This window comes from Chiroxiphia lanceolata, chromosome 3 (assembly GCF_009829145.1).
Source record: "Chiroxiphia lanceolata isolate bChiLan1 chromosome 3, bChiLan1.pri, whole genome shotgun sequence".
Taxonomy (NCBI): domain Eukaryota; kingdom Metazoa; phylum Chordata; class Aves; order Passeriformes; family Pipridae; genus Chiroxiphia; species Chiroxiphia lanceolata.
Window position 1 is genome coordinate 110,125,033 of NC_045639.1, and position 19,584 is coordinate 110,144,616.

Here is a 19,584-nt window from a genome sequence, read left to right on the forward strand (position 1 = left end):
CAGAAGAGGATGCAATACTGAAATAACAAATGCTTTCTTGAAATGAAAGGTAAGTAAATACGTAATACAGGAATCGAAGCATTAGGAAAAAGTTCAAAGGGGTGAACTGACTGGAAAATATCCTTTTAACACAATTATCTTCTTCTCAGAGTAGTGTAGTAGTCGGTGAATGCTGTCCAAGGCACTCTTGCTTTCTCTGCTTTGAGATGTACTTCCTCTTTTTAATTTTGGGAGGATGGACTTAGGTCTACATGCACTCAAAAATATTCTGTATATCTTCATGAGGTCCTGGGAATTAGCTGATTATGGGGGAAGAAAAAAAATAAAAACAACAGTCACAGGTGATAAGGAAGGGCACTGGATGGGTATTTCCAAGATGAGCTGTTCATGTGCACAACACTCATGTTCAAGGATGCTACTTAGAAATGTCTGTCCTAGTGTTTATCAGGTTTCCTGTCTTAGAGACTCATCTTCCTAGTTCCTGTAGAAGAGATAGTAACATGTATGCATTATACCCATCTCTCACATGATTAACTGTGTCACAGGAACAATTTCCCCAAGGAAATTGTGGAGTTTCAATCCTTGGAGGTGTTAAAAACTTGAATGGACATGACCTGCAGCTGCCTGCTGCTCTAGCTGACTCTGGTATAAACATGTCTGGGGTTGGCCCAGGCATTGTCCAAAGGTGTTTTCTGTCCTCTGTGACTCTGTGAATTGTGGTCTGGAGTGACTACACCTGTAGTAAAGAGTTTGTGTTTCCATGGTTAAGCCCTGTTTTGGCTTTTCTCTTTAGGCTGACACAAGAAATGGCTATGTGGTGACTTTTGCACCCTAAGTATTCTGCCTAGGCATGTGCTGAAATTACCACAATCTCACCACATGCGTTACTATCATCTTTATTATTTGGGGATGGTTTCCGGTGTCCATAAAAGTTTGTTGAATTTTAACTTGTGACTAAAAAACTGCATATTCCACCTGTGCCACCTGGCCCACTGTGCATCTGAGAGTGGCTGAGTGAGGAGCGGGTGGTCCCTATGCCCTTTTTCACAGACCAACACTAACCACCATCCGTGGTCATTTATCCTTTAATTAGGTGATGGTGGAATGGCTGGATATAATGAAGAATTATGAGTTTTGAGGTGAGAAATGTTCTTTGTTTTGGGTGATATGCAGCAGAACAGGTAACAAAGCTGAGATGAAGGTGAGCAAGGCAAAAATTGGGCTAAAGAGAAGTTATTGGCTAACATGGAGTTTAGTTCAGTTCTGAAGTGGCATCTCAGGTGCAGTCTGATTAATTTATTTATAAATAGTTATAACCTAGACAGGAAAGTTGTCTATGGGAAACAATCCTGATGTGAGAAGGAATTGGGCAAAACCATCTCTGTTTCCTACAAAACTACTTTCTTTGCTCAGATCCTCAATTCTAAGATTGAAATCCTTTAGGATTTTGTGAGGAAAACAGATTTCTCTTAACATGTATTACCAGTTCTTTGATCTGGGAAATAGGGTCAGCTATTATGCACTGATTATGTGAAGTATGCATATTTTAATTAGCAGAATTTCATAATTTTTTCCACAAGTTCTGTTCAAAAATATAATTTTAGGCAAGGTAGAACTCTGGCAATAATGCATTCCGTCACTTTGTTAGACACAAAATCTTTTGAGGATCTTTTATCTCTAAGGTCTTGAAGAGATTGAGGCAATTGACATTTAGTTTCAAGCTTCAAATCATGATCATTCAGAAAATTGTTGTGGACCAAAACCGAAAAAGTTCTTAAGACACTGGGTAATTGTATTTACTATAGGTCATTTAGGTTAATATTATTGTATGCATCCTACGATTACAATGGGTCTTCTTATTCATTTTACTGTTTGAGAGAGCCCATTTTTCTATTAGAAACATTTATATTTTTTCCCATAATTGTCCAAGCTATGTTATAATAGTGTCATATAATGACCTTTAAAAATGTGTCTAGAAAAGCCTGCAGCTGCTCCCTCCTTGGGTTCTCTCCACTCAGTTATATTTAAGCCAGTGTCTCTGAAACCAGGCAGTAATAAAAGGGATATTATCCTTAGCAAATATCTTAATCATGGTAAATCTCTGTTGCCCTACAAATGACTGCGTGGGGGATTAGAGTGGAGTAAGCCATTTGCTGAATATCACTGCCACCTTTCAGAGGCCATTTAAGCGTGTTTAATTTTTCAGGGTGAAACATGAAACCCACTAATACAAATGTTTGCGTTTGGCCTGAATTATATCCAGACTGTAACAGTTAGAGCAGGCTTAGGACCAGATTGTGAGTGATCTGTAGGAGGCCAGTTCTGCTTGGGAGAGTGAGAGAGAAAAATGCACATTCGTTCCCAGTCCCAGCTCTCTTATGTCACTTGCACTGCCTCGTTTTTTTTCAATATTTATGTCAGGTCGTTATCAGTGAAGTACCAGTGAATGTATGGAGGATGCTTAGCTCTGTATTTTTTTAGTATCAGTCACAGTCCTTACTGTTGTCCAGTGCCTGAGAGCCACCAGTGTCTGACTTTTGCTCACCCTGGTTAAGATGGTGGTGGCAATGCTATGAAGTAGAAAATACTTTCAGAGACTTGTGTCCTCCATAGCATCACTTTCTTATCTGTTTGTTTATCCAGATTTCTATCGGGTTGCCCAGAAACACCAAGACCCTCTGCTCTCCAGTGATCAAGCTTAAAGGAACGTTTTGGGAGACTGAAGTACTACTGTGTATTTCATTCTTCCTTTTTTTAAATTCTTTTTAAGAAATCATTGCCTCACTCTGTGCCAGACCAGGCAGCTGCAGCCTAACCAGTTTGGGCTCCGCCAGAGCCTTGGGAACTGGCAGCTCCAATAGGTGTTTCCTGGGGCAGAATTTAGTGACCGTGAGGTGACATCTGCTTCAAGTGGCACAGCCCTCTTACTTCACACTGCAGTGTTCTGGGAGCACATCACCCACAAACTGCCCTTGTTCCCAAGAAGAGTACACTCAGGTTCACCTCCCTAGTCTGATTTTTGAGCCATCCATCAGGCAGCTTCCCCCATAAGCCCTGAACATGACTTCCCAGGGCGGCTGCAAGAGTAAGAACTGCAAATGTGAGAGGCAGTGTTTTGTTGTTCGTAGAATCATAGAATGGTTTGTGTTGGAAGGGGCCTTAAAGACCATCCAGTTCCAACCCCTCTGCCATAGACAGGGACACCTTCCACTAGACCAGGTTGCTTAAAGCCCCATCTAACCTGGCCTTGAGCACTTCCAGGAATGAGGCATCCACAACTTCTCTGGGCAACCTGTTCCAGTGACTCACCACCCTCACAATAAAGAATTTCTTCCTAATATCCAATGTAAACCTGCCCTTCTTCAGCTTCAGGCCATTCTCCCTTGTCCTATCACTCCATGCCCTTATGAAAAGTCCTTCTCCAGCTCTCTTGTAGCTCCTTTAGGAACTGGAAGGTGCTATAAGGACAAGTTGTTAACTGTCTCATAACTGCTGGACTGACCCTCAGTAGTGAATGCCTGTCCATCCCAGGGGGCTCAGTGCAATATTCACTGTGTTTAAATCCCAGTCAAGTTTCCAAATTACAAGCTCTGACTTTGAATGGTCAGCAGAATTTAATAAATATTCTAAAGACCTTAAATGAGTCCATTGAACATGTGGTTAAGTAATCAGTTATACTTGTTAATTGAGATATGTAGCTAATAATAACCAAATTGGAAGAGGAAATTGAGTTAGTGCCTTGTAAGAAATAAGACCTTCACAGAGGACCCTTTCATTAGAGACTTCAAAATTGCTCTTTTTTTAAAGTTAATCAACTATTTAATATTTCAACCACTTCAGCCAGTCACAAATATTCTTCTTTTCTGTAATATTGGTTTAACATTATCTATGTATAGCTTGTCCTATTGGAGAGTTTTGTGCCCTTGTGCTTTTAGTTTTAATTTGTGGGTTTTTTTCCTAAAATAAAAAAGGTCTAATAAGTCTATAAAGTTCTATTATACTCTGTTAAGTTTTATAGTTTATAGCAGGGTAAAGCTTTGACTTAATTTCCCTCACAGAAGAAACAAAAATCCTATGGGAGACATTTATAGGCGAAGATGAAACCCCTTAGTATGTTCAGTGTAGCATTCAGATGCTTTCATGTTGATTGTGGATGAAATAGATAAGATGGTCATAGAATCATAGACTTATTTAATTTAGAAAAAATCTCTAAGATCATGAAGTCCAACCACTAACCTGACACTGTCAAGTCCATCACTGATTCTTCACAGCTACATGAGATTCTTTTCTTGTTACATATTCTGAAGTTGCAAAAAGCTTTTATTTCTGATTCCTGTCACTGTTTTAAATACTCAGCTGGTCATGGGTTTATTTGTATAGTTATTGCTGAAGGATGTGTGTTCTTTGCACAGACTCTCCCATGAATGAGTTAGGCCTTAATTGTGTCTTCATCTACAGCGATGGATCGTGAAGTGTTTTCACATTCAATAAATGTTTTAAAGCTTCGAAAGTTTCTCTGCAGTGGGAGAAAAACTAGGATCTTTCAGAGTTTCTTGCAAAAATGTTGCAGAGTGAGAAGGAAGATTATGTACTGGAACAGGGTCTAGGGTTAAGATTCTCACCTGGACTGTGAAGGTTTGGACTAGGGTTTTCACATTCCAATTGATGATGTGAACACCAGGTAATAAGCTACTTTGGCTGTTTTTTGGCTTCAAGTAGGAATTTCCAAGTTGAGTATGAGGAATAATTTTGTTCTCAGATATTTCTTTTAAATCAGCATGTTCCTGTTTTGGTGTAATACATGTTCTCTCCATGTAGTTTCTTCTGAAAAAATCTAACCAAAAGTAGAAATTAGTCCTTCTTCATACATGGTTTAAGCTAGATGACCTCCTGAGGAGTCTTCCAGCCTAAATTCTTCTATGATTCAACTTTGGTGGAAGAATTACTTTCCATCACCAATAAGAAAAAACAATTCTTGAACCTAGAATTACACTACAGTAAAAAAATGTCACATTAAGTGTTAACTGCCAGGATTTAAAGACTTGAATATCAAACCATAAAGTAATTATTAGCTACTGCTCTCAGTTACTGAATAGTTTGGTGCATATAGACTCTGCATAAGTTCTCATATATATATATATCTGTATGTATATATATCTGTATGTATATATATATATATATATGTATGTGTGTGTGTATGTTTGTGATACTAGACACCGAAAATCAATGCCAGAGAGAGACAAAAATCACGTCTATGCTAGGAAATGGTACAGGGCTAGGGGCAGCCTCAGGCACTGGCTGATGGTTATGTGTTTGGTTGCTTGTGTGCTCTATGGTACAATTTTGACCTGGTACAACTAGAGGCATTCAAGATGAAATGACTGATCATGCCTGGGAGGTTACCAGGGGTCACAGACCCTTCCCAATAAGCAATCTGGGTGCTGTTGTGGCTACATTTATAATGGTAAATAACATAAGCAAGTGCAAGGTCACTCTATAGAGGCTGGGGAGGTTGAGGGTGTATTTCTGGCTGTGCCCTAAGTTGGCTGCAGTGTCCACAGACATGCCACTTCAGTTTTTTTAGTCTCTTTATGCCACTGCTTTATTCTTAGTCTCTTTCTTTCACAGTTGTGGATGTCTAGCTGTAAAGGTTCAGCTCTTCAAAACAGTGTTTGTTTTCATTGATGTGTTGGCAGACACACATGGGGAGGGCCTATTCTAGGTTGGGACCTCTAGAGGTTCCCATAATCCAAATAATAGAAAAGAGGAGGGAGTGACATGCAGTTTCTTATGAAATGATTGTCCAGACTTCTTGAGAGATGTAAATTAAGTGACTGTTCTGTGTGTACCAACCTTACAAGAGCAAGAATGTATTTTGCATTCTTGAGCTGACCATTTTGAGAAGAATTTGGGGAGCAGCTTTTGTGTATCTGTGTTTGCAACAGGCAGGAGCAGTTTCCATAATTAACCAACTTAGCATAGCTCCCATTGGACCTGCCAAGGGAGAGCTACTGTGAAAAAAAGGCTTTTAAGATGAGGTAGGTTCCTAAAGATAGGCTTTCACCTTCCCTTGCCATATCACCGTGTGGAAATCACTCAATTGCCATGCGTCCTCACTTATTTGTCTGCAAAATGAAATTATTGGCTGTTTAACAGAACTGACACATACTAGGCTAAATGTGCTGATGCTGTCAAGGGAGAATGTATGATGGGAAAGATCCATGCTCCTCTAGCAAATGCAGTGCTAAGGCTGGGGTTGTGCTGGCAGCTGATGTGCACCCCTGGGCGTGCGCCCAGAATTGCTGCTGAGCTCACACCACGGGGAGGTGAGAGGGCTCCCACCCTCCCTGCTGGGTGCCCACCTCTGGATCAGCTGAGTAATTAAGTGTTTGTTTCCTTCCAGATGAATACAAGAGTAAAGTAGCCTGTGAAGATGACAAGCTGAGGCTAAGCTGTAAGAAGAGCATGGTGATAGCCATTTACTCTGCTATTTTTGGGAGGACACAAGGAGGCAGCCTGGAGTGCCCATACCAAAACCTAGGGATGCCCATGATTGGTAAGCAGGGGGATGGATTGACAGAGCATGCTAAACTGGGCAGGGTGGTTTCATTTACTGTCATCATGGTAGTGCTGGCACAAAACCTGATCAGAAAATTAGGACTGGGACATTAAACCTGCCATGGTAGTGCTCTTGATGTGTGGTACCTTGGTGATACCTGGTGAGCTTCATCATGAACACCAAACTGAGGTTCAGCTCGATGTCCCAGCCAAGTTATCAAGTCACAGGCTTTTAACAGATACATCAGATTATATGCTGGAAGGGTTTCTTGTTCAATTTTCTCTCCTCTTGGTGGTTCATACATCAAACCTCTACCTATAATATGAAGGAGCATATTGTCATGTGCCATCTGTGACATTGAAGCCTTGATATTGCATTTAAATTTTTACTGAAGTTAAAGCAAGGGAGCAAATTAAAAAAGCAAGTTGTTAAGTTTCATCATGTTATGGTTGGCTTACGATATCTTCAAGTAGCTTCTTTACTCTTAGGCTATCATAGTCTCTTACAGTCAGGAGTGAAAGATAAATAATTGAAAAACATTCGCTAGAACTGTCTATTCTTGAGCCAATGTGAAATGACTTTGAATATTTTAGGCTGTGGAAGAGAGAGCAACAGTCTGCAGTACAAAATCCTGTGTTCAAGCATTCCTCATGATCCTTCTCTGCAGAGCTGAGAGGGAATTAAATGATTTCCCAAAGGAATTGCCTCCAGAGTGGGGAAGGCTTTAGTGGGAATTGTACAGGGAAGCTTGATCTGCTGCTATTGCCTGTGCTGAGATCTGTTCAGCTGTATGAGATCTTCGGCTTCACAGCTGCTGATCCAGTGCCCTTAAGGAGTTAAATGCTATTCAAATGGAAGCATGTGAAGTGACTACTTGGCAATATAATACACAGGTGATGGGTGTCAATAGGAACCCACAGGTGGAATCAGGCCAGTCAGGTTATTTGTGCAGCATGGGGAGTGCCTTAAAGTTGTGTAGCTGTGAAAACCTGAGCACTTACAGTACAACTGAGCAGTGCAGAGTCTCCTACACAGTCCCATGGGTGAGGTGAGTGACAGCAGTCAACATCCTTTAACGAGTTACCTCCCATCTCTTGAGGTGACCAGTGTCCCTGCATGTGCTTCTGTTGTCCCTCAGATGCCAGGGTGCAGAAGCTGAAGCAGATATGTGAGGCAGGTTAGCTTAGACCACTTTTGTCTGGTGTTTGGGAGGGGCTGTGCACTGGTTTCTATGGTGGTTGGGCTACTGGGTGAGAACTTGCTGAGTTATTAAGCTGGATGGGTTTCTGGAGTAGACCCGAGCACCCCAGTCCTCTGTCCTTGCTGAGAGAGCAGGAACAGGCACATACCAGTGACAAGGTACCAGCACAGGGACCTGCTCTTCAGTGTCAGCGTGAAGCAAAACCTTACTTGAAGCTGCAAAGTTTTACTCTTCTTTGTCCAGATGCTAAGTCACAAAATTTGTACTGTCTGGCATATGAGTATGTGACACAGGAAAACGGGATGGGAGGCAGTGGAGCTGGGAGAACAAGCAGTGGGGTCTGACAACAGGGCTGCACATGCCATAGCATCTCCAGTGCCTGCATGCCCTGCTGCTTTCAGACTGGCCTTGTGAGCTCTACAAATTGGGATGTTTGCCCAAGGAAATGAGGTGTCAGATCCTAGAGTGCAGCACACAGTCTGTGGCTGGGACGAGGCAGAGCCTTCCTCCAGTGTGAGCTCTTAAATGAAAGTAGTTATGAGAGCTGGCTCAGTACAAGGCACTGTAACAACAAGCCAGGGATGGGAATGCTGAGGGAGCTTTACGATAAAATCCAACACGAAGTTTTAGGCTGTGAACTGATGCTAAAAATCACTGAGATGTTGGACACAAGCAGATATTCACGTTTGGAATTGCTGAGGTCTCAAGTATCTGTGTTAAATCAGCCTGGAGCTGCTGGGGTGCTGAGGAGGTAGGTAGGACAGTGGCTGACTGAAAGCCCTGTAGGGCTGGGGAGGAGAGATGAGGAACTCACTATGAAGCAGTGACTTCCCCGAGTTCTCCCAGACATTTGGGCACTGTGTGTGTAGGGTGAAGGACAGACTGCAGCTGTTAACACTGATGTTTCCCTGCATGCTGGAATCCTGAGTGAAGTGTGTGTGTGTGAGCTTAACTAAAAAAAAATTGTGAGTGAGCAGGTGATCTTTTGACTCCCCATATTTCAGCTCTCAAATCCCAGCTACATTTGGGAGTGGTTGTTCAGGTCTCTCCAGCACCAGCTTGTAGATCCCCTCAGCATGACACTGCCAATGCTACAGGCAGTCTCTGCTTATCACGACCTTCCCTTCATCCACCTGTGTGAGCTGACCCAATGGGGCAGAGCTCCAGTGATGCAGGAACACAGGAATGTGAGTTGCGGCTGTAGTTAACACTCCTTTGAGCTACAGGAGAAACTGGTGTAGGATCCATCTCCAACCAAAATCAGCAAAAAGCATATTCACATCATACTTCCCCACAGCCCACTGCAAGAAATCACAATCCTGCATGCAGTTACAGCAGAGAAATGAGTGGGTTGTGCTCCCAGCTGCCACTAGTAATTGTGGGAGCAGTGCTCAGGGTCCTCCAACCTGCTCCAGAAGCTGTGATTCTGCCACGGGCCTGCCTAGCCCAGCAGGCAACTCTGTTCCTTCGGGAGCAGGTGGAAACATCACAATTTATAAATCAAAGCTTTTGCTAGCTAGAGAACATTTCCCTGCACGTTCCCACGTTTCCAGTGTGGGGAGGGCTGCTCCATGACAGCCTTTGATCCCAGACATTCACAGCAAGCTGATCTTACAAATATGACCATATGACTCAGACTTTGTGGCAGCATCTAGTTCCTGTAAGGCAGAACTGAGATATGTTCTGTCTATGGAAGATTTATTCTGTTTGAATTTCATGGGACTGATGATTTGTGTCAAGTCTGAGCCTTGGCAAAAGGCCTTTTGCTAGGAATTAGGTCCTGGACAAGTTTGCAGTGATTATTTATATCCAGGCAAAATGAGCTACTTGATGAGTGAAGAACTCATACTTGCCCCAAAGGTGGTGAAGGTTATCTTTTCTTCCTCTCCAAATGAAAAACAGTTCAGAAAATTTGATTCCTTTTTTTTTTTTTTTTTTCCTGTGGAAGAAATGCACATTTGGATTGAATTTAGAAATCTACAGCTTGTACAGGTGAGGCTTTTAAAGAACTGAGGTCTAAGATGGGGAAGGGAGATGGCCTAATAGAGCATTGCATGTATAAGGTAAAAAAATAATTCAATTTGTGTCATTTCTGCTTTGAAAAACAAGACCTTGTACTCCTGTAGAAATGTTAAGGAAATAAACTCTACCAACAGTGAGTTTCCCAGATTCTCCAGAGGCATGAGAGACATCAGGTGCTCAGGTGGGTCCTGAGGTATCGTGATGTTGCAGCCCTTTTAATCCAGCTATTGTTGTGCTGTTTTTGGGTGATGTAAGATCCCCACCATGCCATGCCAGACACAGGCTTTCTCTTTGTCTAATGTCTGTATGAATGCACTTGTCATCTGTGCAGAGAAAGCTATTGCTAAGAACTCCATCCTGTCCCTGTCACATTAAAGAGAAAATCTGCAAGATCCCCTTTTAGCTGGAAACATGCTAAAACTTGTGTCTCTGACCGTAATGGGAAACCCCTGCAAACAGCTGGACCCCTCCTTGAATGCCTTGGGAACTCTGAAAAGCTCCTAAAGGAATTTGACCTTGTTTGTAACTCTCTTAATAAAGCCTCCACTTTGCTGCCAGCATGTGCAGAGAGCAGACACAGAGCATAGGGAAGTCTCTGGGGAAAGAGCTATTTACAAGCAATGAACCATTCATTTCCCTCAGTCTAGTGAGCCCTTTGCCCCTTTTTCGTGTTGTTTACAGCTGCCTCTGCCTGCATCTCTAAGTGACTTGTTTATATCAAGAGAAGCCAATTTAAAAAATGGCCTTTTCCTACGTGTATCTGAGTGCAAGGTAATGATCTAATTTGGAGGCTGAGGAGGAAGAACTTGGATGGAAAATGATTATTACCCTTTTTATCACTTAGTGTAGCAATATCTTTGATCATATTCAGGACACCAGACATGTTCACATTATTTGGTTTTACAGTAGCTACCCCTCTGAACCACAGAGAGTGAGGTGGATGTGTTCAGCTGACCTCTAACATAGGATCCAGGACTGCTTCTCAAGGACCCCTGTCTTTCTCCATCACATATACAAAAAGCCCAAAGCAATTTAATTGCTCATCCTGGGTAGAAGGAATCTGGGCTTGGCTTTGGAGTCAGTGCAAGATCGTGGGAACTCTGGCTCCACAGCCCAGCTCTGGGTTGTGGTGTGTGGGTTAAGCTGAGTAGTCTGCTAAGAAGTGAAATGTCCTTGTCACTCAACATACAAGTTCTCTCCTGTGCCTCTATAAAGGGGAGAAATGGATGTGTTCACAAAGCCCTGAGGAAAGTCAGATGGTCAGTGGTGCTCTCTAACTCATGGAATCTGATAATGCAAGAGCAGCAAATGAGCCAGTCCTTTAGGTACTCATTCCCTGGCATTTTTCATTCTAATGCTTCTAGTGACAGAAGGTGATCCAACCCAGTTTGTTTTGATTTCCTCCTCTTAATGCAGATGTATATGGGACTCGAAGCAGAGCCCTCATATAAATATTTATTACACCATATAAATAATGGACCCTTCTAGTTTGTTTATCTGTGATCAGATCTAGCATGTGAATAAGTATGAAATACATGCAGTAAAAAATCCATTTTATTCCACGGTACTTGTTCCTGCCAGCACAAGAGCTGGTTTTAAGAGACTGCTGCCCCTCCAGATGTGCATTTCTCTCTCTTTTCTGCTTCACCATCCATGGCCATTTTCCACCCTGTTCCCATCAGTACAAGTTTGTGGCTGTGCTCTAATCTAGGTCTTAATCAAATATTTAAAAATAAAAGGCCTCCAAACTGTGGAGCTGGACTGATGAGGAGTAGTAATCTCTGGCACTGAAGGGGGAAGTAGAGGGGGACTGGGATGGCAGGAAAGGATGGGATATCCACTGAAATCTGTGTAGTATGGTCGACCTTTAGCAGATGCAAGTGCTTGCAGCTGAAATGCTCTCATGCTTCATCCTGATTTCACCATATGTCCTTTAAACCAACTGTAAAGCCAGGTCTGTGGGACAAGCAGCAGGTGTAGGAATGTCAGACCATGTTGTTCCTCTCTAAGGTGCACACCAGGCTTCCAAAGCACCCCTGCTTGTAGATGTGACTCTATATATGCTTCATTTGCATTGAGTGCAGAAACTACTTTATTATGTGTATAGCTCATGATTAAGAACATGTTTTTAGAGGCCAATCTGCTTCTATGTAGTAAAACTCACAAGTATCCAAATTTGAAGGCTAAATAAATATCAGTTGCTGTTTAATTCACATATCATACCTTATTAAATTTAAATTAAATGCCATTCTCATTTAGAATGCTGAGTTAAAGGGGGACAAAGCCTGCTTTCAGAAAGTTGTTTTTCAATTTTAGATACTTTATGTGTTTCAATTTTTGCCTCAAAACACCAGGAGGTAATTAAAATCACTTTACAGCTGTTTCTAGAAAACTCAAACTATTGTTGGATTCCATAGAGTCATAAAAATGATTTATATGGAGTTGTTTTTATATGCACACAATAGCTATTTAAAAAAAAAAGAAAGAAAGAAAAGAGAAAATCCTTTCAAATGTGAATCTGGGCAAGATCTTTCCCTAAATTCAAGTTGGTTTTAAAACACTCTTTACAGTGAAGTGACCCCATGCAGTGATTGTAAATAAAAATTCTGAAAGTAGTGATTTAAACAGCACTAGCAGTTTCTGTGACGCTATTGGTGTGATATTTGAAGAAGTAAAGCAGGCATTTGTATCAGTAGTATCAACTTCTTTAGTAGCTGATTTTATAAAAGATGCCTATTGTCCAACTATTAATAAAAACAAACCCAACAACATAAGGGCAGAACTTGAAAGATTTAAATCTACAGCATCTTAGTTTATTTCCATGAATTTACTCTGAATGAAAACCAATGTAACTTGTTGAGAACTGATAAAGTTTGTCTTAAAATAATTCAGATGTCGCTCAGGAATACTGTAAAATTACTGTGATGGTGAATGTTGAGCCTGAGAAACAAAGGTAACGTGAAACCTGTGAGCTTGCAGGCACGCCATGCTTTATTTTAGGAACCAAGGGCAAGAAGTGACTTGCAGGCTGCATTAGCTGGGTAATCTCTCTGAAAAATGGGCCAGTCCCACAGCTTCTGAAGTTTGGACCTTGCTTCAGCCTAAATCTAGGCACTTATTGACTGTCTCCATATTCAGGAAAAGACTTTTGTTGGGCTGTAATGAATAGAAAGGACAAATGAACTCAAGGACTCCACAGAGCAGTAGATGAATTGAATGCACCATCCCTGTCCTGTACTGAGGGAGGCTAATGCTGTTGGCTTCTTTGCTTCTTATCTTGAATGGCTTACAGCTCTGCTGCAAATGAAAAATTTTTGCTGTCATTGCCAGACCAAAACTTCTTTGTTCTCTGAGACTTCTTGGAAAACATTAGAAGCTGTCCTCAGATTCTCACTTTAGCCCCCAAACCCCAGAAATGTTATTAATTTGCTCAACTTTACACACTCTGAGTCAGTCTCTGCCTCATATATTTTATATGAGTTCTGATTCCAGATACAAAGGTGATAAGATGATTTAAATTCACATTAATAAACCAAATGTTTCTAATTGTAACTATAGGATTTGTAATTAAACCTGTAATTGATCCATCAGTTGCAGTCTCTAAATGTGATTGGTTTCTTTTAAGATCATTTTGTCTTTTCTGGCCTGCTGCTGAAGTTTCCAAAGTGTTATGAAGTGTATGGTGACTAATTTTTCCTCTCTCTTTCTTTAAAATGTACTTTTTAATGTAAAACTGGCCTTCTCTGCACATTCTTCTAATGTTTGGATATAGATTTCCTTTTTAGCCAGTTGTTTTCAGTGATGTTGTGCTGCATCAAGGTGAAGTTCTCTGCTGCTATTTGTAATAATGATGATGACAATTTATCATTATTACAAATAGCAGCAGGGAACTTCACTTTTTGATTGCTTTGAGTTTCTACTCCTGAGCATTCCGCTTTAAACATCTGCTTCTGCACCTCTTTTTGAGGGCAGTCATTTGTTTCCATTGGTTGATTTTCACATTGTTTGGTCTTATGGATACTTAAGTATTTACAGTTTGGTTTTCTGCCTCTTCCACACTTCCTGTGGATCTAGATCCAAGTTCACTTCTTGTGTTCTCTGCAGAGGCTTGTGTGCCTCCATGGCAAGGAAGAGAAATTCAGTGTATTTCGGTTCAGAAATCATGTGACAGCACCACACTGATAAAGAAATTACCTTCCTAGGCTGCTTACTGAGAGAGAAAGTGGACAAAGTCCATCCTTATTAACAGTCTTCTGCACTGGCTTTTAAAGAGAATATCAAACTTGACGGGCATGGGCTGAGCTGAAAATGCCCGAAATTTGATATACTGCACAGAGTACAGACTGACTCATCAATGCTCTGTGGAGACATCCTTCACAGGCTGCTGGATGGCTAATTTTGGCTGAAGCAGAGGCTTAGACACCTCCAGCAGTTGTCGCTGTATGAGGAAGCTGAACTTTGTATCCAACACAGCTAATGGAGCATCTTTAAAATACATGAGAAACTGTCCAAAAGCAGGAGAGCTTCCCTCCCTCCTGTTTATGATAGAGATTCTCTTGCAGATTGGGGCAGTTTTGAGTCACTCCTAGGTAAAACATGTAAGGATTTAGGCAGCTGCCTCACCTGCAAGTTTGGAGTTACTTCCGCTTACATCTTTTTTTGCCATTCCATTGAAGTTTGCTTTCTCTTTTGGCAGACAAGTGGATACCACAGCACTGATTCAGGCATCTGCCAGTTTTCTTTGCAGGAACTAAATTTCTCTCCTCTTAGATCACTGACTCCCACATCTTCCGTTTTTCATTCTGTCCTCTGTGCTTCATTGCTCCCAGCAAGTAACTTTTCCTCTTTAATTCTTTAGCAAGAAATCAGGCTGAGTGTTTTGGAGAAAAATCCTGTCCTCTGCTGGGGAGGAGTGTCCTCCAAGAGCTGTCAGTTGTTTGTAAATGACTTACCTCAAAGGAATAGGTGTCTTAGGTTGTTCCTTTCACCTTTCACCTCCTGTTCCTTTCACCTGCTTTCCCCTAGCAAGGAAAGCTAGGGGTCTGCTGATTAAATTCGAGATGTAGGTCTGCTCCTGATGACTTTACACTAAGCCAAAGCTTGGCACAGAGTTCGTCTCTTAATCAGGTACCACCAGTCCTGTTCCAGTGCCTAATCACTCACCTCACATGCACTGCTGGAAATAGTATCTCAGACAGTGATTCTCTTTCTGAAGCCTTTAATTACAGCCAAGCATTTGGTCCTTTTGTTACTTCAAGATCTTATACTTTGTTGGTTGGAAAAGTAGGATGAGTGCTCCATTTTTTTTTTCCAAATTCACTGACTCAGAGAGTGCATCCTCTGACCAGTGGGTGGAGTTTTCTTCTCAGGTTCTGTTTTGCTTATTTTTAAGTGCACACGTGTTAATATTGAGTTGTGCTCCGTGCTCTGCTGCCTTTCCAGATCCATGGAGAGCCTGTGGAAAACCACTACCTGACAGCTTTACAGCATATTCACATGTCCAGGTGTGCTTGGTCCTGCTTACTCTGGACAGCCTGTCTCATCTGTGCAGGAACCTGCCTTTGCAGGCTCAACATGGCTGTGCCAGGTGAGTCTGATCACGAGGTTAACAGATGCACAGATGCTCTCAAACACCTGTAATATGCCCAATTTCACTGTGGTATTAGTCACCCTTCTCAAAACTAGGTGTCTAAATCTATTTGTGCATCCATCTGTGATAGCTGATGCCTTGGAAGAGGCTCCAGTCTCTACCAGAGCAACTCAGATTTACCAAAATGCAAAATTTAAACTGTTTGGAAGCATTCTTTCAAGCCCAGATAGGTTTTGCAACCACAAGCAGCAATGTGTGGCTTGGATTTCAGATTTAGATGTGTCACCCATACCAGAGAAAAACAAGTAACACTGAGTAACCAAAGTTAAGGATGTGATTAATAGGCATTGGCTCCAGTTTCTTTTTTTTCACCAGGAAGAGGTAATAAAGAAATAGTCATGCTGGGAAGCAGCCTTAAACTGACTAAAATCCATTCATTGTGGTGAGCTTGATGATATGGACATTACATCACTGAGACTGACTCCAGTTTTAAAGCCAACTCTGTCTGCAAGCTGCAGCTGGTAAGACCCTCCATCATGGCTCTGCTGCCCTGATTTGGGTTTTTACCCTGAGAGAGGTTGGGCTAATAAAGAAAATAGACTAAGGCGTCATATCCTACTAAATGCAGTTGGTAAGATGAATTACCCACTGAAGGCTTGGACCAAGGGTTGTGAAATGAAACTTGCCAGCAATCTGCATTTGTGGAGGGATCTGCATTTGTGGAGTGATCCCGGAGCAAGGCTGGAGGGTCGTGCAACTTCTGGAAAGTGGGGCCAGAAATAAAGAGAATAAAGTAAGCTGATCTCACTCCCCCCAAATCCCCAGCTTTAGTTTTAAAATACCATATTCCAAAAGCACAGCTGATGCCTTTAAACACTTTCACATGTGGAAGTTTCACCATAGCCAGGATTTGTGTTTGCTCTCTGGCAGTGTACTGAAGCAAACCAAGACTAATGAAAGCTGAGGGTAACTCTGGTCCAACCTCTCTAAGTGGGCTCTCTATCTATGAGATTTTAAAGCAGTTTTTATTGCTCTACTGTGGGATTTGAGTTTTTGAGCTTTTAAAGGTTCTTGGTAGGGGCCTGGCTCTGCTTAGCAGTACTTACCTCAGACTTAGTGATACAGTCTTGGCATTTGTGAGTGTCCTTCCCACACCTCTGACACCTGGGATCACTTTTTTCTCACTGGTGCCAAGGTGGTTTCTCATACAACATTTGTAATTTGCATTTAGCAAGCAAACAAGCAGCAGAAGAAGGGAAATCATGGAACAGGGAATTGTTAAGGTTGGAAAAGACCTCTAAGATCATAGAGTCCAACTGTAATGTTTCCCTGAATGAGCATGACATCTGGTACAAGAAGAGTGCCATGTCTACTTTCCCACTTCTGAAGACCTGAAGAAAAAAAATGAATTTGGCCAGCTGAAGGGGACCACAGCCCAGTTCTGCCGCACCATATTGCTGGGCTTGATTTCCTTGCATCTTTTTGACAGGCTAACTTCATGATTTATGGATAAGAGAGCCTCTGTTTTATTCCTTCTCTGAGCTCTGAGAATGGGCACCTGGAGGTGAAGACTTCTGACCTGGAATCACCTCCAGAAGAGGTACTAATATACTTGGAACTCTCACTTGAACGAGTTCTCTACGGACTTATTTACATTTGGAAATTAAATTACCTACATGCACTTCATAACAGCCAACAGGAGTGATGGTCAGTGTTTTTATACTCCTGAGACATGGAGGTAGAAGAAAATACCATGTTGTCACTCCTAGAGCTCCAAATGACATGGTGGTGACTGTGATTTATGAGGGTGCTGTAGTCTCATCTATCACTCAGACACCTCTCAGATGTATTATTGACATCTTCAGTGCTAGTCAGTGAGGGAATAAAGATGCTTGAATATGACATTTTGGCATCCAGCTAAATGAGCTCCTTATCACAAACCCTTTGAAGTGTGTAAGGAAGATGGTCACATGGAGGTTTTGGTTGCTGCTCTTACATTTTCAGTTCAATGTGGAGGACAAAGATATTGACAAACCAAGAAAACTAGGAAGGGAAACAAAGCTGATTTCCATATTGGTGTAGTCTTCCCTCAAAACACTGGTGGCTGCTTGCCCTGGCATTTATGGGAATGCACAAGGCATTTTTGCTTAGAAACTGTGTGGAGGAAAAACCAGGAAAATTTCCCCTTTGTAACCAAAAGAAAGTCTTTGAAGTAAATACTTGGTCAGAATTTGTTCCTAGAGCCTATTTATTTTTTTTCAGGGCTAGAAAAATATGACTTCTTCCAAGAGAATGGCTCAGGTCTTACCATGGGGAAAATGAGAAGAGTGTTTGGATTTACCATATGGGTAAATGGTAAATGCCTGCTGTTGTCAGTAGAGTTTAGCTGGATCTTCTAACATGGGTACCTCAGATGACTTTCTGCCACTCCTGTATCCACCAGATTTTGGTGTTCAGTAGGATATGGAGGTCAGTGAAAAGAGTAAGACTTGCCTAAATTGTGGCTATTTGCTGCAAGAGCCAAGAAAATGGGGTACTAAAAGAAACCTCCACCATTCTATGTTGAAGTCAAGCTGGCAGCCACCTAAAAGCAGTCAGAGACCAATACTGCTTAAAATTTTCTGTAATGACCTGGATAGTGGGGTAGAGTTTGTAAGTGGTACCAAATTGAGCAGGACCGTTGTTACAGTATAACTGGAATATCAAAGTGTCCAATTCAAGGTTCTCCAAGTAAAGTGATACCTCTCCAGGTGAAGGGCAAGTGCAGTGAAGGGCCACCACGCTGGTGAGGGGGCTGGAGCACACAGTGTATGAGGGAATGCTGAGGGACCTGGCATTTTTCAGTCTCCAGAAGAGAAAGCTCAGGATTGGACCTTATGGCTGTTTTCTACTACTGCATGGGCTGCTCTGCAGAAGACTCTTCTTGGAAACACATAGAAAAAAACAGCAAACTAACACCAAAAGCAATTAACACGAGTTGCAGTAATAGAAAGCTGAGTAGATACAAGGATAAAATTCTTCATTCTTCACCTGGAAAGGGGTTTGGGGAATATTTCTCTGTGGAGAACTTGCCTGGACAAATTCTGAGCAAATTGATGTAATATCAAAGCTGGCTGTGCTTTAGGCAGGAGGTTGGATGGGGTAGGCTCCATATATTACTTTCAGCTAAGTTATGGGATGGTTTATGTGCTGCTATCACAACACGTGACTTTTCTCCCTGTGTATGTTTCCCTGGATATATTACAAGGTTTGCAAAAAGTCCATGTAAAAGAGGCTTTTACAATCTTGGTGCTCTGTTTTCTATGCTAGAGGCTTTCATCCCCATGTGTAATTGAAGTATAGACAGTCTCTTCTGCTTTACTGCTCATTTTGGCTGCTGCAGGTTGAGCTAGAGCAGCCTGGCAGTTGGAGATCTGAGGACTGCACTACTGATATTTGTGAATATGGAGGCCTGGTCTGTGCCCAAAGAAGTTGGGTATGTAGGGTTACATACAGACTGGTAAACTAGCAGCACCAGGGCCTGGGCACAGGTACTGGAAATAGATCTTCAGTAGCATGATCCATGGCATAGTTTGTTGGCTTAGTCTAGCTAACACACTCCTGTTAGTCTGTCCCAAAGATCATAGAATCCTAGAATGGTTCGGGTTGGAAGGACCTTAAAGATCATCTTGTTCCAACACCCCTGTTCATGGCACATCTTACATTAAGCCCAAGTCGCTCAAAGCCCTGTCTATCCTGGCTTTGAATACTTCCAGAGGCACTTTGCGGTTGGTTGTAGGACAGAGACTGAGTACCATCACTCTCTTTTGAAGGGTAAGAGTGTTTAATATCATGGTTATGGGCTGTTCCACCACAGTTGGCCTCAGGGACAGGGATGGTCCAGCGTAAGTTTTCATTTACCAGTGAACATGTACCAAAACAGTGTAGACTGGACCTGGGCACTGATAAAATACCAGTAAGGATTGCAGTGTTAGGACCTGTTCTGGATGATGGAGCTACCTAGAAGAAGCTGGGTATCTAGGGCTATGTGGAAGAGGCTCTTACAACTTAAGCTACATGATTTGTGGGGCTGGTGAGGGGACTAGAGTAGGGTCCCACAGCTGCCTGTAGGCAGTATGGCTTGTTGTTTTCAGTGGATATCGTGGGCAGGGCTGTCCTCTCTTGGGCCAAAAAAAATGCAGCTGCTGCTGATAAAGGTGGCATCAGGACTGT

General features: G+C 42.0%; 1 protein-coding gene across 1 annotated transcript in view; it reads left to right on the forward strand.

Annotated features, from left to right (window-relative positions):
• EVA1A (eva-1 homolog A, regulator of programmed cell death) overlaps positions 1–19,584 on the forward strand; it is a 162,716-nt gene that overhangs the window by 30,917 nt on the left and 112,215 nt on the right. Inside the window, exon 4 of the mRNA XM_032684384.1 lies at positions 6,404–6,556. Coding sequence (XP_032540275.1) covers positions 6,404–6,556 — 153 coding nt within the window. The remainder of the gene's footprint in view (positions 1–6,403; positions 6,557–19,584) is intronic.